This window comes from Vicia villosa, linkage group LG3, assembly GCF_029867415.1.
Source record: "Vicia villosa cultivar HV-30 ecotype Madison, WI linkage group LG3, Vvil1.0, whole genome shotgun sequence".
Lineage (NCBI taxonomy): Eukaryota > Viridiplantae > Streptophyta > Magnoliopsida > Fabales > Fabaceae > Vicia > Vicia villosa.
In genome coordinates, this window is record NC_081182.1 from 79,953,264 (window position 1) to 79,972,172 (window position 18,909).

The following is an 18,909-nucleotide window of genomic DNA, read 5'->3' on the forward strand; positions in this document are numbered from 1 at the left end:
TGGCCAAATTCTCTCAAAACTTATATACAAAATCCATGTGAGGATAAATTTTACTAAGCATTCGAGTCGAAATAACATATTTGCCACCCTATAATATCATAAAAATATCCTTACAACTTGGCTAAGTAAAATTGTTACTTTTGTGTTTAAATTACTTCTGTCATTATATCATGCAAGATCCTTTGATTTGCACAAATAATAAAAGTGTTCCTTAGTAAATAAGTTCACCAATTTTTGAGTGTCGAAGCAATAACACACAACTCTCTAACAGATTTGGATGTTTTCAACATTCTTGGCACAAAATTCTAATTAAAATAGGAAATAGAATGGTGTTGTTAGATTGAATAAGTATTTCTCCCCTCCATAACCTTTAAGCATCAGTTTCTACATTGAAATTATCCTCAAAATTAGGTATTATTAATAATGGTGTTTCAAAAATTACCTTCTTCAAGATCTCTAAAACAATGCTGTCTTCCTCACACCATTCAAAGGCATTAACTTTTAAGAGAGCTCTGAGGGGGTGCGACCATAATGGTGTAATTTTTAACAAACTTACTATAGAACATGTGAAACCAAGAAATCCTCGTAACTGCTTGACATATTCTGGTGATGGCTAATTGATCATGGCAATGATTTCGACATGGTTCGCTATTACTCTTTCCATATACACAATTTGGGCCAAATATTCAATTGAGTTTTGTGCAAAAGAACATTTTGACTATTTTAAGAAAAACTCACGATTAAAAAGACACTCAAACACAACCCCTAAATGGTGCAAATGATCATCAACTATAGAACTATAAACCTATATATCATAAAAAAAAACACAATTGCAAAACACAATTGGTAGGGTTCAAATGTAAGATTCATGGTAGCTTGGAATTAGAACTGGCGTTACATATTTTGAAAGGAATTACCAGGAATTCATAATGACCGTGGTGACTATGAAAAGTTGTTTGGTGGATATCGCCATTCTCCATATAAATTTAGTGGTACCCATAATGAAGATCTAGTTTCAATAACTAATGTGTGCCATACAAATCATCCAGAAGCTCACCAACAATTGGGATTGCAAAATAATATTTGGCCGCGATCACACTAAACACTCTATAATTTATACATAATTTATAGTTCTCGTATTTATTTCTCACCAGACGAACAAAGAGAAAAGTGCACTCGTGATATACTGGATGGCGTCATTAGTGAACATCTCTTGAATCCAAGCTTCAATCTCTTGTTTTAGAAGCGGGGGTAATAATGAAAACTGGTCATTACATATTTTTAAGCAATATTTTACTCTATTTTTAAATGCTTTTCCAAGTTCCGTAATGATGATACTTCCGAAAAGACGTTTGAAGTACGATGTATTAAATACACGATTCCGTAAGAAACAAATTTTTTTCTCCTTCATTTGGCCAAAGGGGGACCATGGAGTGGTCGACTCCCAAAACTGAGGCATCAAGCCCCCGCCTTACTGCACACCGACAAGGGCTTAGGGGCCCCCTATTATAGGCCGACCACATCAACGGCCCCGACCGACCATCAAGAAGGGGCCCCACTCTGTCTGCAATTTTTTAAGCACACAAAGATTATCATTCAGATGATCACAAGAGATTTCACCTACAAATGCATAAAACGGTTCTCCATATTTCACTCATAATGAATATCGAGTTCGTTATTTACCCCTCTCTCTCTCTATATATATATATATACTCTCTCTCTCTCTCTCTATATATATATATATATATATATATATATATATAGAGAGAGAGAGAGAGAGAGAGGACGCCAAATTGAAGTTACAAGATTCATATTCAATTTCACTACACTCTTCTTGCTCACATACTAACTTGAACGTTGGAGTGCTAACATTACTGATCCCCCTCTCCACCGTGTCAGAAACCATGATCTACCATCACCGTTGTTTCTTCACTCCTTTCTAGTTTTAGAACGGAACAGACGCAAATTATTTTTACCCATGACAATGCACATGTAAAAAAGTTTTGTCCATGGACAATGAACATGTAAAAAAGTTGTGTCCTTTAGTGCATAACTATTAATCTCTTATTATAGATTTTTTTTATAAAAATAATACGAGTATTATATATTTTTTTAAAAAATATATAATTATTAGACTAATCAAATACTCATGTGCAAATGATTAATTATATCAACTTAAAAACAACTCAAATTGAAAAACCCAACTTTAAATCTCAAGGGAAAAATTCTTAATTAAATTTTACTTTTTTTGAATTTTAGATCATCAAGAGGCCTTTCCATTAAAAACCAAATGATTAACATGAAAAATTTGAATATTAAACAAAAGAAAAAAAAATCCAAAACAAACCAAAATAGTAAAAAAAAATCACTTTTATATTTACATATGACTTTTTATTGAATATTACATAAAAGCGCTTATTTAAAAATGTTTAATTTAATATATTATAATTTTAAAATATACCAATTAAAAAGTTTTGATTTCACAGTTTAATTGATAAATTTTATTATTTGTATAAAACGGGTGTAACTAAGACGCAGGTGGTGTAGTTAGCCAAGGTAGAAATATAAATAGAGGTTGGAGATTTTTTTTATTCAGAATACTACATTTTAAACTGAAACAATAAAATTCTATTCGAGCCGAAAGAGATCGAGAATTAGGGTTTTAGCGTTTCTCGAAGAAGCGAAAAGATGAGCAGAAGTTTGGGTATACCGGTAAAGCTACTCCATGAAGCCTCCGGTCACGTCGTCACGGTGGAGCTAAAGAGCGGCGAACTCTATAGAGGTAACATGATCGAGTGCGAAGATAACTGGAACTGTCAACTCGAAAGCATCACTTACACTGCTAAGGTAAGCTTTTCAGTTCATCACTTTTCATTCATTCGTACATTTTCAGCAATTTCTGAAAGAATTGAGTAGTTGAACTCGTGGTCGGGTCAATTTGTAGATGCGGTGGTTGGTTAGGGTTTATGTTGTAGTTTAGGTCAACCTAGTAGGTTAGAGGAAAACCCTATTTTGACAGATTTAAGCATTTAGGGGGTTGAGAAATTGTTATAAAAATACAGGATCTTTGAATACTTGAGGCTTTTATTAGAAGAAAAAATAGTAGTGTAGCTGCTTAGTTTTGATAAAGGTATCATATAAACAAATTTTGTAATTGATAGTGGCCTTAGGATCAATGTGGTGCAACTGCTTTCAAGTTGGATTTGAACCCTCTATATGTTTGGGACTTTGGGTAAGTTTAGTCATAAGGAGGAGAGGGTGTGTGGAAAATATGGAAGGAAAATGGAGAGGAAAGATGAGAGAGATAAGGAAAGTTCAAACGAGCACAAGGTCCATACATAGCCTTAGCTGCTTTATCATAAAGCAAGAGCAGCTTCATGTGCTGTAGAGAAAATACCAAGCCAAAGCCTATTTGCTTTCTCACCAACATGTTTACCACTGATCGGCTCGCGAATCTCAGCTACCCATTTACCCCAAATCCTCTGTCTAACTCCTCTGAAATTGCAATCTGAATTCTGAGAACCACCTTTACCTCTCATGCACCCTTTTCTCGAACCTTTTGCAGGAGCTTTATGAATCTTTTCAGCTCCATTATCTCCACGTCCAAGTTTTTGCTGTTGCTGCTTGTTGTATTTCTTCCACTTCTCAAGAGTATCTTTCACTGAGTCCCTTCTTCCACCACTGCGTCTCTTGCGTGATTTCCTTTCTCTGCATCCATTTCAACAAGCAAATAAACATTAATTTTTTTGTTAACTTTCTATTAGCTCTCTCATTCAGAAAAACTTAAGCTAATTCGCAGAGAAAAAAAATCATATAATCTAGAAATAAGCATATGGAGAATCCATTTTCTACTATAGATATAGATTGCTTGAGATGAATTTAGAATATAAAAAACTGACCCAGAAGCAGTATCAATCTTCATACGCTTTCTGTTACTGAAGGAGCATACAACTAAGTTCTTTCTTATGTTTTTGTGTTTATAGTTTTGGATTATGTATTTCTTTTACGGGTTTAAAAGAGGTTTTATGATTTGTATATTGAACTATAGTTGCATGAAAGCGTCATCCCAAACGTCACTCTTGACTTGGAAACTAAGAAAAAAAATGTTGAAGTGATCAATTTAGTATTTGTGTTATTTTTATAACAGTGACCTTTCTACAAAAGGAAACATAGATTTTGGATATGATTGATGACATGACATCACCCATTTTGAGAATCTGGTATTGGATTGAAATCTGGATATTTAGCAGGTTATAGTCATTCTGGATATACTGTGAAAAAAGTTTTAAATTTTGGGATGTTGCGTTTAATATCTCTATTTCAAGTGTATTCCTTAAAATTCAGTGTATCCACTATAGTTTCTAATATTGGCTAATTCTTCTTCAGGATGGGAAAACATCACAACTTGAGCATGTCTTTATTCGAGGTAGCAAAGTCAGGTATGAATCACATGTCTTGCAACATCTTTATAACTTTATATTGTAAAGACGGTTGTATAATACAATCATATGCTGGTCATTAACTATAACTACATACATTCATATTTCTAGTAAGGTTGTATTGTATATTGCATTTTCTGTAAGGGAAGTTCTCTAAAGAGATGCTGATGTGGCAGGTTTATGGTCATACCGGACATGTTGAAGAACGCTCCTATGTTTAAGCGTTTGGATGCAAGAATCAAGGTACCTTCTCATTTAAAAGTGATCAATTACTCTATATTTATCCAACAGTGCTTTTATTTTAATGCCTTGTTTTAATGTCTTGAAGGGTAAGGGTGCATCACTTGGTGTTGGTAGAGGCAGAGCAGTTGCAATGCGAGCTAAGGTACCTTTACATTCTTTTTTTGTTCCTATTATATCAGTATTCATCTTGCCTTTAAAAAATTGCTTGTTGAATGTCTTGCTGTATTCAGAATAGTGGACTATGACTATTATAGAATAAGGAGTTTTAAAATATTAGAAAAGGTATTAATTTCCCTTATAAATGTAACAAGTACCATTGCAACGCGGTGCTAACAACTAATTTACATTGTGCATTACTCCACCTGGACACGATGGCTTCTCTTGGACACATATCCTATTGTAATCAATAATGCAGCAGAAAGGAAAATGTTGATTCGGGGTTAATTCTAATGTTCAAAAATGGTTTTTTAATTTAGATCACTGCAGTGTTATCAAATTGCCCCGCTATGGCGGATATACATGGCGGTTTTTGAGCTGGCCGCAATGGTAAATATCAGCCGCTATTGCGGGTTTTTCCGCCATAATCCGCAATAACGGCGCCGCAAAGAGGATGTTATGGCGGGATTTTGGCTCTCCGCCATCCGCCATCGACAACACTGGATCACTGTTAGAAGTAGAATAGAAATCCAAGCAAAGTTTTCATCTTTTGACTTGTGAAATCTTTTTGGTAAAATCCTATTTGTATGCCAGGAAGAAAAGATATTTATATAAAGGAATGAATATCTTAAAATTACTAGGACCACTTGGATAGGATTTTTTTTCCAATCCATAATCTTTTAATTAGAAAAGCAGAGGAGTTACCATTTTGTCTAATTACATTGATGCATATTTCTCTCGTGTTTATTTTGATCAAGCAAAATTTTGCTTGGTTAGGAAATCCTTAATATTATGGATTATGAGATAGATATAAAAGAATCATATCTTTGTTGCAAATTTGGTTTTACATATCTGGTTTTGGTGTCATTGTGAACTTCGAGGTGTCTGTTTAGCACTTGAAGCCTAAATAGTTGGAGGACGTATCAATGTAACAAGTGTGGCATAACTATAAATGTTGTTTGTGCAGGCTCAAGCTGCTGGCCGCGGAGCTCCACCTGGTAGGGGTGTACCACCGGTGCGGAGGTGATCATCATATACCGTCTCTATTATCAGTGTCTGTTGGACATGATATTTAGTTCTGTTGTAGAAGTTTGTGATAGAATGAAATTCAAATTTGAACTGCTTATCCAGAATTAACAGACCACTCTTTATGGATGGTACTGAATGCCAAATTTATTCTCATCCTCTAATTTTGATGACCTGCTATTATCAATTTTCATAATTAGTTCAAAATGGTACCAAGATATTGTGAGTTGCATATAAGGATAGTTTGACAGCTCTCAAAACCTATTTATTTCTGTTTATGATAGATACACTTGGTTATTGACTATCTCTTAATAGAAGAGAGAAAATGCTTTAGGGTAATGCTGCTTCTTGGCATGAAGCATGCATGCTTTAGGAAGAACCAAGTATTATCATCAGAGCTTTCAAAAACTAAGTTCCAATGTACATTTTCGTAAAAAATGAGGTTGGTCTAAATGTTTGATGGGATTTTCAATTTTCAACACTTCTGCAATTGTGTTCAATTAAATTGAGTAAAGTAGTTGAATAAGGACGACGCTCTTTAAATATGTACAAGCTAAGATCAATCGTATTATGGTATTATCCTAGATCACCAATGTTGTCTCTTTTTAATTTTTTTGTTTTTGGTTTATCACCACCGGTATAGTTTGGTTCAGGGTCAGTTTTGACATCAAGTGGTTCCAATCCCTTCTCGACCGCAGTTGCGGAGATTGAATCGGCAGTTGGGGGATTGAACCGTGGTTCTCCCTACGAGGGGATCGAACCGGCAGTTGGGGGATTGAACCGTGGTTCTCCCTACGATTGGGGATTGAACCGTGGTTCTCTCTACGATTGGTTCCTCTTTTTAATTTAAATTTAACTGTTTTTATATAGATGAATTGATTTAAATTTAAATTTAGCTGATATTTTTATGAAGATGAATTGATAACTATCCCTAAAAACTTAAACACAGCTTTTAGTTTTTGAGTTTGAAAATTTAAATTTACTTGGCTTCTTTAAAGGTTGAACTTCAAATCACTAGAATATCCTTTCTCTAATACCAGAGTTAAGCAATTTTCCTTTTTGAGAAATCCCCAAGATACTCTTGAATTTATGTCTTCTACATATGAAGTAAAAATTATCTTATTGTTTTCAGAAGTCACTTTCCATTAACTCCCCAATGGTTTACCTAATGATATTTGATATTTTAAAATGAAATAACAAACCTCAACGTGTACATGATTGATACATAACAACTCCTTTTCCGTCTTCTCCGAAACTTAGTTTTCAATGATCAGAAAATTCACTTTGATTCAAGGACAAAAGAGAACAATGGACACAACAATTCTTGTTGCTAATGAATACCTTTCATGTCATGGACAGGAATAAATTGGCACACGAAATAAAATGATAAATAATCTTGCCCTATACAGTTTTGCGGTACAGATCAACCCATACCAAAAAAGAAGAGAGGAAATTTCAATTTAAATTGATTGAAAACTATTTTTCAATTTCTCTTTCAAAGAGAAAACGATTAAATTAAGAAGAAACGATATTGTCATCGATATTGTCATTCTAAAAATAATATTAAAAATGGAGTTGCTATCCACCTAAAATCATAAAAGAATAAATCAGCATCTTACACCTTTTTTTAAACTAAAAAATTAACCTTATCTTTTATCTTTTATAATAAGGGCAAATTGCACTCACCACCCTTGATTTATGTTGAAATGTCAATCACACCCCCTCTATTTTAAAATTCAACACTGACTTCCCCTGATTAATTTTTACCATACACTAACCTCCCTTTATTTCAATTTTAATGATTTAATATAATAAATCTCTCTTAACACCATTTACCTCTGCTAAAACAGAAGAGGTTCCCTTCCACTTTCCTTTACTTTCTTCAAGGTTTTACTAAACAATACAAACACCCCCTCTAATTTTGAATAAACACTCCCCTCAAATTATGATTGTTAACAACTTTAGCATATAAAAAAAAAATCCTGCACACGATTTTTGAAGTTCTTAAAATTATGCTCTTTCTTTCTACATTTTCCTCATCAATCATTTGAATTAGATTTTAGTTTTATCCTTTGTATTTAATTTTTTTTGAACTATTTAATATTTCCTCTCTAACATTTTTGTTGGGATTCTATATCTATAACATTTGAAAAATGAAATCTTGATACATTAATTTTGAGCAAGATAATACTGCCTTCTGAGTAGGCATTAATACATGTGTTATCAAGTTTTTAGCAGCATGGTTATGACATTGTGGGTTTGTTGTTAGGACAACAACTTGGCTTAAAATGCTCCCTAATATCCGAATAGATACCAATTTCATACTACAAATCTATTACAGAAACAAAAGTAGTAATAAAATGAAAGCGGAAGAAAACTTAGTAGCTGGAAGAAATTAAAGGAAAGTAGAAGGGAACCTCTTCTGTTTTTACTGAGGTAAACAGTGTTAAGAGAGATTTATCATATTAAATCATTAAAGTTTAAGTAAAGGGAGGTTAGTGTATGGTAAAAATTAAACAGGGGAGGTCAATGTTAAGTTTTAAAATAGAGGGGGTGTGATTGACATTTCAACATAACTCAAGGGCGGTGAGTGCAATTTGCCCTTATAATAATTACTTAGATGAATGAATAGTAATATAATTTATACTATTAAAATTTTTAATTTCTTTTACATATATTTTTTTCAATCTGTTTTTTTTTAATTTATAAAAACAATTGATTTATAAATATAAAAAATTATTTACATTAATACATAAATATTTATATATAAAGCCTCTTATAAAAAAAATATTATCGAAAAAATTGAATATTAGACCCACAGGTTACACATATATTTAACTCAACTAAATATACTTTAAATCTACATACAACACTCTCCTTTATTTTTCTTTATCTATCATTACAATAAATATTTCACCTTTATTTTTTAAAATACTTTTTTATTAACTATTTATATAAAGTTTATAATAATTATAATATGATAAAAGAATAGGATATGTTTTTTTATCAAGAATTTCAAATGTGAGCTTCAATGAAAATATGTTCTGTAGTGAAAAAAGTTAAAGTGTTCACATAGATATAAAGAAATGATAAAAAAAAAAGAGTTTCATTAATAGAAACATTGATCTTTTTTATTCTTCTTAAAAAAAATCATTAATAATTTATATGAAATCTATTAAATAATTACAATCTATTTAAAAAAAAGTATGTTTTTTTATTGAAAAAGTAAACCAATTGTTAAATTAAAGGTAAAGAAGAATGATCAAAGTATTGACATAATACTAGTTGAATAATAATGATTAAATAAATGAGTACCACACACATTTATATGATAAAGAGTTTCAATTAATGGTGTGAAAAAATTGACAATTCTTCTTCATGACATTCCGTTTACTCTTAAACAAAGTTCTTAACTACTCTTTTTCTTTTATCTCTTTTACTTTCCCCTTGAAACTCAAACTCACTCTTTTGTCCCCACTTCATATTTCATTTTCATCACTCAACCTAAAAACGTTACAAAAACCACCCAAAATTTAGTTCTAACTACACGAATATTCTTCCTCTCTCTTTATCAGGTAACTAAGAATAGCTATGCTAATTTAGGAATTGTGTTTTCAGGATTTCAATGATTTCTTCTTGAATAAGTTATTGTTGTTGTTGTTGTTGTTGTGTTGAGGATTATTCATGTTTTGTTTTTCTGTATGATTTTTGGATGTAAGTTGAGTATTCTCGTGCAACTGCAAGGACTAATCCGTAATTGCTGTATTCACTATTGATTGGAAATCGAGTTAAACTGGAAGAGACGTGAATTATTTCCTCTACTTATTTTTTGAGTATTTTCAAATGGTTTTTTCAGTAGTAGGCTGGATTTTTTATAGGAATTTGTGATGCTTCTGATGACATGTTTTTCATGCAGGTAAGAAAGCCAGTTTTCGATATGGCTTCTACAACCAAGGGTGAGAGGAAGATTGCAGTTGATCTTGCTTCATGGATGTTCAATGTAGTCACATCTGTAGGAATCATTCTTGTCAACAAAGCACTCATGGCTACATATGGTTTCACTTTTGGTATAATCATAATCCATTGACCTTTTTCCAATTTCCCTCTCCCTCATAACTGTTTTTGAATAGCTTATTTCTATGATCTTAGTCTTGTTGTCATGTTTATATGTATTTCTGATGTAATTGAGTTCTCGCATAGCATATTGTTAAATTTGTGATTATCTCTGTCAAATAATTGAGCTAAAGTAGTTAATAAACTTCAGTTAATAATGAAACATTTGAAAGAACCTGAGATTGAATCCTGGCGTAATCAATACCTCTCGGCCGAATTTTGGATTGCGAGAGGCACCTTTGCGAGTAATTGATATGAGTTTATGATTCTAGTCTTAGGATTTGATTCTGATTCTAATACATATCATGTACTATTATCGATGCAGCTACAACGCTAACTGGTCTGCATTTTGCCACAACAACCTTGTTAACAACTTTTCTTAAGTGGAACGGATACATCCAGGACACTCATCTTCCTTTGCCCGAAGTTATCAAATATGTTTTGTTTGCAAATTTCTCTATTGTGGGAATGAATGTTAGTTTAATGTGGAACTCTGTTGGTTTCTATCAGGTAGCTTTTGTAAAAGTATCAATATCATCACAGTTTAAATTTTTTTGTATCTCCTTGTAATAATAAAAAATATTGATTCTGTTTCTTAACTTTGTGCGATGAAAATTTCAGATTGCGAAGCTGAGTATGATTCCGGTATCTTGTTTTCTTGAAATTGTCTTGGACAATGTGAGATATTCAAGAGATACAAAGCTTAGCATTTCTCTTGTTCTCCTAGGAGTTGCTGTTTGTACTGTTACTGATGTGAGTGTCAATGCTAAGGGTTTCATCTCTGCTGTAGTGGCAGTTTGGAGCACTGCACTGCAACAATATGTAAGTAACATATGTTCGTAAGCTTATTCTAGTTCACAGCTGTCATAAGTTTTCAGAGGCCCTGTGTTGGTTGGTCATATTTTAACTGTGGCAAAACAAATAGGAGTCCTATTTTGCCACGCTTTATGAGTGGCATTTTGAGCCCTGTGTGGTATCCCGTCTTGCACGCTCTTAAAGACTGCTCTATTATAGTTCTTACTCTAATGTTTTATCAGAGTGTCATAATCAACGATTTTCTGGTCTGACATTTTACTTTTATGCTGGTTAGTATGTGCATTTTCTTCAGAAGAAGTATTCTCTTGGATCTTTCAACTTGTTAGGCCATACAGCCCCAATACAGGCATCAAGTTTACTTCTAGTCGGCCCCTTTCTCGACTATTGGTTAACAAACAAACGAGTTGACGCATATAACTACGGTTTAACATCCATCGTACGTCTCACTTTCTCTCCGTTGCTTAATTGACAAATACATCTCAAATACTTAAAATGATCTGTCAATGTTTGTCTGCAGTTGTTCATTGCTCTGTCGTGCACAATCGCGGTCGGAACAAACCTTAGTCAGTTCATATGCATTGGAAGGTTCACAGCAGTATCATTTCAAGTCCTTGGCCACATGAAGACTATTCTTGTCCTTACATTAGGATTCATTCTATTTGGAAAAGAGGGTCTCAATCTACAAGTAATAGTAGGCATGATCATTGCTATACTAGGAATGATTTGGTATGGAAATGCATCTTCGAAGCCGGGAGGAAAAGAGTCTCAGAGTAACTTGTCCATTCCTATTCCTACCACCAAAACACAAGATTATAAATTACTACCAGTAGAATCTGCTGAAACTAATGATGAGGAAGTGTAGAACTGTGTGGATATATATAAAGGGATGTGAAAATTGTGTTCAAGTACATTGGAAAATCTTTATATGATGTAAAAACTCCTCAACAATTCTCATAATTGGTTTAATACCCCAAATATTGTCCAATAATTTTTTCTATAGACATGAGTCTTTGTGTTGATCATAATCTCCATTTGAAATTGTATTGTGATAGTTAAGTTGTAACATCACTATAACTTATAAGCATGTGTCTTCTCAAAACACAACTTGTAGACATCTTCACCAAAAGCTTTGGGAAATAAGCAGTTTGATTATTTCTTGTCCAAGTTAGACATTCACAATTACATGCTCCAACTTGTGGAGGTATTATGTGTTGACATATTAAGGATGATTGTATTTGATCATGTCATAAATTAGAATTATAAAACAAATGTGAATAGCATAATCATACTTGATCTTGTGAAGAATTATAGGATAACTTTGAATGTTATAAATTTATTCTGATTAGCTTAAATTTAAACGACATGTTATTTTAGAAAAATAAAATCATACAATTCACGTTCTTTCAATAAACAAATTTCCCCTTAACTTTTAGAAGAAAAAAGTTGCGAGGACGATTGTTTTATCAACGAAATTTGACAAACAGATACACAGAAATATATATGTTTAAGAAAAAATTATGCATCTGTTAAATTTTTTTAAAAAAATAGTAATAACTAAACTTTATGAATTGTAATTAAGTTTTCTCTTTGAACTTTTAGGAAATGTTTGTTTAAAGGATTAAAATGACATTCGAATGTAACATTCGTAATGTGATAATCTGAAAATTCTTTGGTAGACACGAACATAAGAAATTCTCTTACACACAACCAATCACAAAATTTTAATTAATTAAAAAATAAATATAAAATTTTCTCTCTGGTTCATAATCACAAATTCACAACTACCTCATGAATCCAAATAAAAAAGAATTAAAATTTAAATAAAATAAAAAATTTCACTTCTTATTGATTGTTCCTAAGAATGAAGATTTATGGTTTTTCCATGTAAGAGTTCCTCAAATCTCATGTGTGTTTTAAGTTTTTAACAATGATTCCGGCCTATTTTTTATTCTAAGCAATATTGTTTACACATAATCTTTCGCATAGTTATTCTTATAATTAAATGGTGGGAATCAAAGACCGTCATGAGAATAAATTTAACTACTTATAACTTCTCACTTCTACTCATTATTTTTATTTTTTTAATTTTAAATTAAATTAATTTGTAAATATTCCTAAGAACTTTAACTTTTGTCCAAAGTCCAAATACATAATGGGGAGTATTATTTCTAGAAATAATAATTTCAAAAATATAATTTTAAGGAATGTAATTTTATAACTTGAAACACACACCCTTAAGTTATGTTTGAATTGATGGAATATAACAATGAAAAATAATGGAACTAAGCGGAGCAAAATGGGAAATAGTGGAACGGAATGAAACTTAAATCACACTCTATTGATTGATTTTTTAAAAAAAAAATCTCATTTCATCAGATACACCCCAAATTAAATAAAAAAATAGAGAATCAGATAGAATGGAATGAATTTCTACATATTCCATTCTATTCCATCCATAATTTACAAAATCAAACAATCTATTCCATCCATATTTTACAAAATCAAACAATAGAATCTTCTTAATTACCACTTCATTCCTTAATTCCTCTTCATTTGATTGCATTCCACTAATCTACACATAGCCTTAAAAGGGTATCACAAATAAGTTTATTAGGATAGAATGGTAATTCTGCTTTTAATAATTACACTTCGTTTGAAATGCGTTTCTGCTTATTCTCGTATCTAACTGGTTTAGTTGTTTTGGAATGGGAAGAAAACTGAGAATATCATAGACATTCCCACGCCCCGATTCATCTGAAAAGAGAACAGAACACCAACAGAAATCCCATTCCTGACCGTGCGCCGCCACAGAACCAGTCGTCGTTCACCTCTTCCCACTCACCATCTTCTTCGCAGGTTCCTCTTCATCTTTCTACATTTCTTCACCAACCCGCTGATTTTTCTTTCATTTCTTCGATTACTCAATTCCCTTACCTAAAACATCAAAAAAAAAAAAATTATGCGCAATGCTAGGCAAGTTCTTCGATTTCAGTAACACCGGAACCTCTGAACATTGAACAAGTTGGGTAATTGCATATTTATTGTTTATCGACAAAATGAAACCCTAACCCCTGGAAAAGCCCTATCTAGTTCTTTCAATTTCCCACCTAAGCATTTCCAAATTATGGCCAAAACATTAAGATAGATTTGAATTTAAATTGGTATAATAGGATATTATGATTTTGTTTGATCTATGATAGGATATTCATTTCATTGTAGTTGATGATCTTATCTTTCCTTTAGCAGTTTGAAAATATGGGTGACCAACAGAACACAGTTGATCAACAGCCGCCATCTTCTCCTCTTCCTCCTCCTCCTTCAAAGGATGATATGATTTCTTGTGTTATGGCTTTGGAGGCTGCTTTGCTTCCCTGTTTGCCTGCCAGAGAACTTCAAGCCATAGACCGCTCTCCCCATCCTTCTCATCAAAGTGAGTAACTCTACAACTTTCAAATTTCTGATTCTTATGCCATGTATTATGTATATATATGTAATAGAAATTAAATTACTTGATAGCTTAATAGTTCTGTCAAAAATATTGTTTTTCTGATACAAACGGTTAATAATTTAATCAAGATATTTTCAAACGAGGCTGTAATAGTTCGTATGTATAAAATTGGATGACTTGTTACAAGTTGTCAGTAAATACGCTGATTTGTTATAACAAAGCCAAAAGATAATCACTATGTTTTTTTTTTGGAAATCTTGGTATCCGGCCTTGCGACCGACTAATCCAAGAGGGACCAATCCCACCGTCCACTAGGGGGGGCCCATTTAAAGCCAGAACAAAGTTCTGTATGGACTGGCCCAACACAAGGATTGATATCACTGTTAATTAATTTAAGTTTAAAGGAATGAGATTGCTAAATGCTAACATAAAATATGTTAGAGGATTCTTGATTTAAGCTCCATGTGTCACTAGATACAAACTAGTAGTAAAACAATTACTTACACCACTAGTGATCAAGTCTCAATTTTCAAACAGGCTCCATGTAAGTTATGTTTTGACTTTTGATTGAAATGGTGCCAAATAGGGAGTAACTGTGTGGTTGAATACAATCTTGTCTGAGACTGATATAGATGCTAGAAGTCATGGGAGCTCAACATATTCAATTTGCCTTTTGATTTAGTTTATTTTTTTGTAATTTTTCTTCTTTATAAATATGTAGCCTCTTTATCAAAAAGTACGAATATAAAATGATGACCCTTGTATGTATCTATCTTCTTTTATATTTATAAATTAAAAAATGCTGTTCCTTAATGGGGTGCATCAAACTCGTGAAAGCACGCTGTGTTTGGTGTTTGTGATGATACCTTCAGTTTATGAGGAATCATAATTGCAGTTTCTATCTAATGTATGTGTGTTGCCAACTTGAGAACTTTTGTATGATCAATGGATGAATATGATGTACCGTGTGTTAATTGAGTTGTTAGGTAAAACTGTTAAAGTGGCTTAACATATCTTTTTATGTTAAAGATGAGCATTCTTGCAACAACATTGTGTCCCTTGTGGAATTCAGTTGTTGACACATTGTTAAATGTGCAGTTATGAATGCACCAATCATCCATGGGGAGAAAAGAAGGGTGGTAAAAGGTTACTATTGATGATTTTAAAATAGTTATGTAAATTTATAAAGAATCAGTGAACCATATTTTAATCAATAATTATTGGCATGATGCAATATAACCACAGGAATGAGTGAAAATTGAATGTATTGATGGTACCATCTTTAGATGAAATTCAGTGTTTTGATTTTTTAATTTTTTAATTTGATACATTGTAGGGTAGGGCTGAAGACAATGGGCTGTACTTGCATTTATTTAGACCTTGTTAGCCTTAAGTTCAAATAGAACTCTTGTGGTGTGACTGACTGCAACTTATGACTTTTTCATATGCAACATGTATCACTAAAATTAGTTGTGAAGTTAGTTATGTTTGTAGTTATTGGCAAACATAGAAAATGGAAGTAGAACAATCAAACTAATCAAATTTTAATATATTTGAAAAATGATCTTAATGGTGTTTTCCTTGGTTGGGTTTTTTCTATCAGTTGATGTGGATCGCCATGCTAGAGATTTTATGGAGGCTGCCAAGAAACTTCAACTTTATTTTATTAGTCTGCAACGAGAGGATAAGCCAACCAAAGCTGAAACGCTTAAAAAGGTATGCGGACCACTGTGAAATATAATGTTTTTTCTTTAGTCTGTGACCTTCTAATATTGTTATCTAAAGCTTCAATTGCATGTGTTGTCTAACCAGGAGATTGCTCTTATGGAAGATGAGCTTAACGAAAAAAATGAGCTGATCAAAAAACAAGAACAATTGATCCTGGAGTGGAAAAAAGAGCTGACAGATCAATTGGACAAACACAATACTGAGTTGAACAGAGTTTAGTTTAAGATTTTATTCGAAGCTTCTTTAAATATTTAAAAAATTAATGGCCCTTTTTTTACTCAATAGCAATTTGTAAAATATGATGTGTCTTCTATGGGCAACCGGGGAGAATGAAATTACTCAGAAATCTGTTTGGTGAATTGAAATGTAACTTGTTAATTAGAATTTAAAGAAATGATGATGTTCCATTTCATTCAACTTCATTTTGACCTATATCATTAATCCAAACATACCTGTCTTTCAGCAGTAGATATACTCTTCTGTAATGAGCTTCACAGTTTCTTTTTTGTCAAATGAATAGGATACATATCACTTTACTTTTTCTGCAGAGTACTCTTAACACTCTGAATAAAAGTTGATATTATGGAAAAAGACGGTCGGTTTAAGTTCACAGTGGATTCAGTTTATACATCCGAACTCGACCAACTTTATCCATATAGATCCAGAATGCTTAACTGAACAACCCGTTTCAATCCACCTGTTTACCGATTTTTACTTTGTTTCAGACGGAGTTCGGTTTTTTGTCCATCCTTCCATTAAGTGAGATAGGATTTTATAAACCAATTGAAAAGCGGCTAAGAATAAAAATTCTGGATTTGGAAGATTAAAATGGAGAGGATCGGGCTTTAGTATAGAACATTGGTATGTAGATTTGGGGAGAAAAATCTGGATTTGGAAGATTAAAACGGAGAGGACCGGGCATTAGTATAGAACATTGGTATATAGATTTGGGGAGAATGTAGGCGTTTTGAGTGAAAGTAGCAGAAATAGCTTGTCGTGGTGGATTCATTTGCCAACTAGATGTAGGCACCATAGAGGACTCAATTCAGTACAGTCAAACAGAAGTTTAAGGCTTTGATGTCATCAAACACGATAAGTTCTAATTTGTCTTGGGCAAATGTGGCATAAATTGATACCTTTGGACTTTGGTATCTACTATCTACTATAAAGCTAATACTAATAGATTGACCAAACTGTCAATTATGCCCTTTCTTCTAAAATAATTTATACTACCATTTGGACATTTTAGTAACTAGCTAAATAAGCATTCACCTTTCAATCATCATTGGACACTTGGCAACCTCAATTCCTTTTCTCCCAACACACATCTTCTCTCTCTTATTTCAAATTTCAAATTTCTTCCACATTTCATTTTCCCACACTTTCTTACTTTCATTTTAAATTTTCTACATTTACTTATTATCACACAAAAAATATTAATAACCTATTTATTAATTTTAATAAAATTAAATATTTATTTATCTCACGGGTCACTATTGAACACAATATTTAATTTATTTTATCAATTATTACACACTTTCTTTATCTTAATTAAAATTTCAAATTTCTCTCACATTTTTTCCCACACTTTCTTACTTTCATTTTAATTTTTTTCTTTTTAGTTATTGTCCCTTAAAAATAATTTATTTTTTAATTTTAATAAAATTAAAAATTTCGTTATCGGATGGGTCACTATCAACATACTCCCTCCGTTTTTTATTATAAGTCGTTTTGGAAAAAAATTTGTATTTTAATATAAGTCGCTTTACAATTCCAATGAATAATTAATGTTATTTTTCCTATTATATCCTTAAATATTTATTATTCTCTCTCCTTTCAATTATATAAATTTATCTTCCACATGTCATTAATGAAGGATAATTTTGTAAAAACCTTCATAATTTCTCATTTTCATACAACAATTATTATTTTACTTAATTTGTGTGAAAAATCTAAAACGACTTATAATAAAAAACGGAGGGAGTAATATTTATTTTATTTTAATCAATCATTGTTTTAATTTGAGAGATAATATTCTTATTTTTATGACGGGCCACTATCAACACGATTCATTTTTTTATGATTATTTAATATAATTAAATATATATGATTATTATTCACTTTACATTTGTATTTAAATATATTTTATATCGCATCAAATAAATTTTTTATTTCACGGATCATTATCAATACAATATCTTTTTTATTTTAATCAACAATTCCTATTAATTGAGAGACAATTTTTATTTTTAAATTTTTAAATTTCATTTTTTTTATCTTCATCTTACAAATTCTTTTTTATATGATTATTTAATATAATTGAATTTATATAATCGTTTTTCATTTATAATTAAACCATTCATTTTAAATTGATACGTATTTAATTAAATTTTATACAATATCAAATAAATTTACCCGTGCAGAAGCACGGTGTTGCACCCCAAAATTTGCCCACTTATTTATTCCCAAATGGCTTTCACATTACATTCATGTGCATACCTCACCTAGGACATTCATCCATTACATTCATCCATATCACAATTACTGCTCAAGAAAATTGACAAAAAGAGGCTGAGGTTGGGGATATTCTTGGTAAAGAAGAATCAGATCTGAGGTCTTATTGAAGAGGATCATTTCCATCTGCATACTCCTAAAATCAGGGTTTTATTCTCTCCGAGTCAAAGCTATGATTAAAAAGAATTGACCTTTTGAGTACAAAAATGCAAATGCTTGAAGAAATATTCACTGGAGTCTCTTTGGTTGAAAGTTGATTGAGAATTGTACCGGAAACTGATTAATCGGGAAATTCATCTGAAATCAGAAAAATCAGGAAATGTTGACTTTTTGGTCAAAGTCAAAGTCAACTGTCAAATATGGACTTACGGTGGAAAATCGGTCAAAGAAAGTCAACAAAATGAACAAAATCAAGAAAATGCAAAA

General features: G+C 31.9%; 3 protein-coding genes and 1 pseudogene across 6 annotated transcripts; 3 read left to right on the top strand and 1 right to left on the bottom strand.

Moving 5' to 3' along the window:
- Positions 1-2,589: 2,589 nt before the first annotated feature.
- LOC131662018 (small nuclear ribonucleoprotein SmD3b-like) lies at positions 2,590-6,051 on the top strand. The gene is made up of 5 exons (XM_058931690.1): positions 2,590-2,847; positions 4,387-4,439; positions 4,616-4,682; positions 4,768-4,824; positions 5,806-6,051. The coding sequence occupies exons 1-5, from the start codon at positions 2,689-2,691 to the stop codon at positions 5,863-5,865; spliced, it is 396 nt and encodes a 131-aa protein (XP_058787673.1). The 5' UTR covers positions 2,590-2,688; the 3' UTR covers positions 5,866-6,051.
- Positions 3,045-3,922, bottom strand: LOC131593615 (putative dehydration-responsive element-binding protein 2H; annotated as a pseudogene).
- A 3,234-nt stretch (positions 6,052-9,285) lies between the features above and the next one.
- On the top strand, positions 9,286-11,818 carry LOC131656178 (UDP-rhamnose/UDP-galactose transporter 4-like). 2 transcript variants are annotated; one of them, XM_058925937.1, is made up of 6 exons: positions 9,286-9,439; positions 9,781-9,931; positions 10,303-10,487; positions 10,599-10,799; positions 11,068-11,229; positions 11,311-11,818. In XM_058925937.1, exons 2-6 carry the CDS (start codon positions 9,802-9,804, stop codon positions 11,653-11,655), a joined length of 1,023 nt encoding a protein of 340 aa, XP_058781920.1. In that variant the 5' UTR covers positions 9,286-9,439; positions 9,781-9,801; the 3' UTR covers positions 11,656-11,818. The 2 variants fall into 2 exon arrangements, with proteins under 2 accessions (XP_058781920.1, XP_058781921.1); XM_058925938.1 differs by lacking the exon at positions 9,286-9,439 and adding an exon at positions 9,557-9,668.
- Positions 11,819-13,446: 1,628 nt separating this feature from the next.
- On the top strand, positions 13,447-16,450 carry LOC131662019 (mediator of RNA polymerase II transcription subunit 28-like). Of its 3 annotated transcripts, none has more exons than XM_058931692.1 (4): positions 13,447-13,649; positions 14,037-14,223; positions 15,845-15,957; positions 16,054-16,448. In XM_058931692.1, the coding sequence occupies exons 2-4, from the start codon at positions 14,049-14,051 to the stop codon at positions 16,186-16,188; spliced, it is 423 nt and encodes a 140-aa protein (XP_058787675.1). In that variant the 5' UTR covers positions 13,447-13,649; positions 14,037-14,048; the 3' UTR covers positions 16,189-16,448. The 3 variants fall into 3 exon arrangements, with proteins under 3 accessions (XP_058787675.1, XP_058787674.1, XP_058787676.1); XM_058931691.1 differs by having other exon boundaries at positions 13,450-13,649; positions 14,040-14,223; positions 16,054-16,443; XM_058931693.1 differs by lacking the exon at positions 13,447-13,649 and adding an exon at positions 13,661-13,814 and having other exon boundaries at positions 14,040-14,223; positions 16,054-16,450.
- Positions 16,451-18,909: the final 2,459 nt, after the last annotated feature.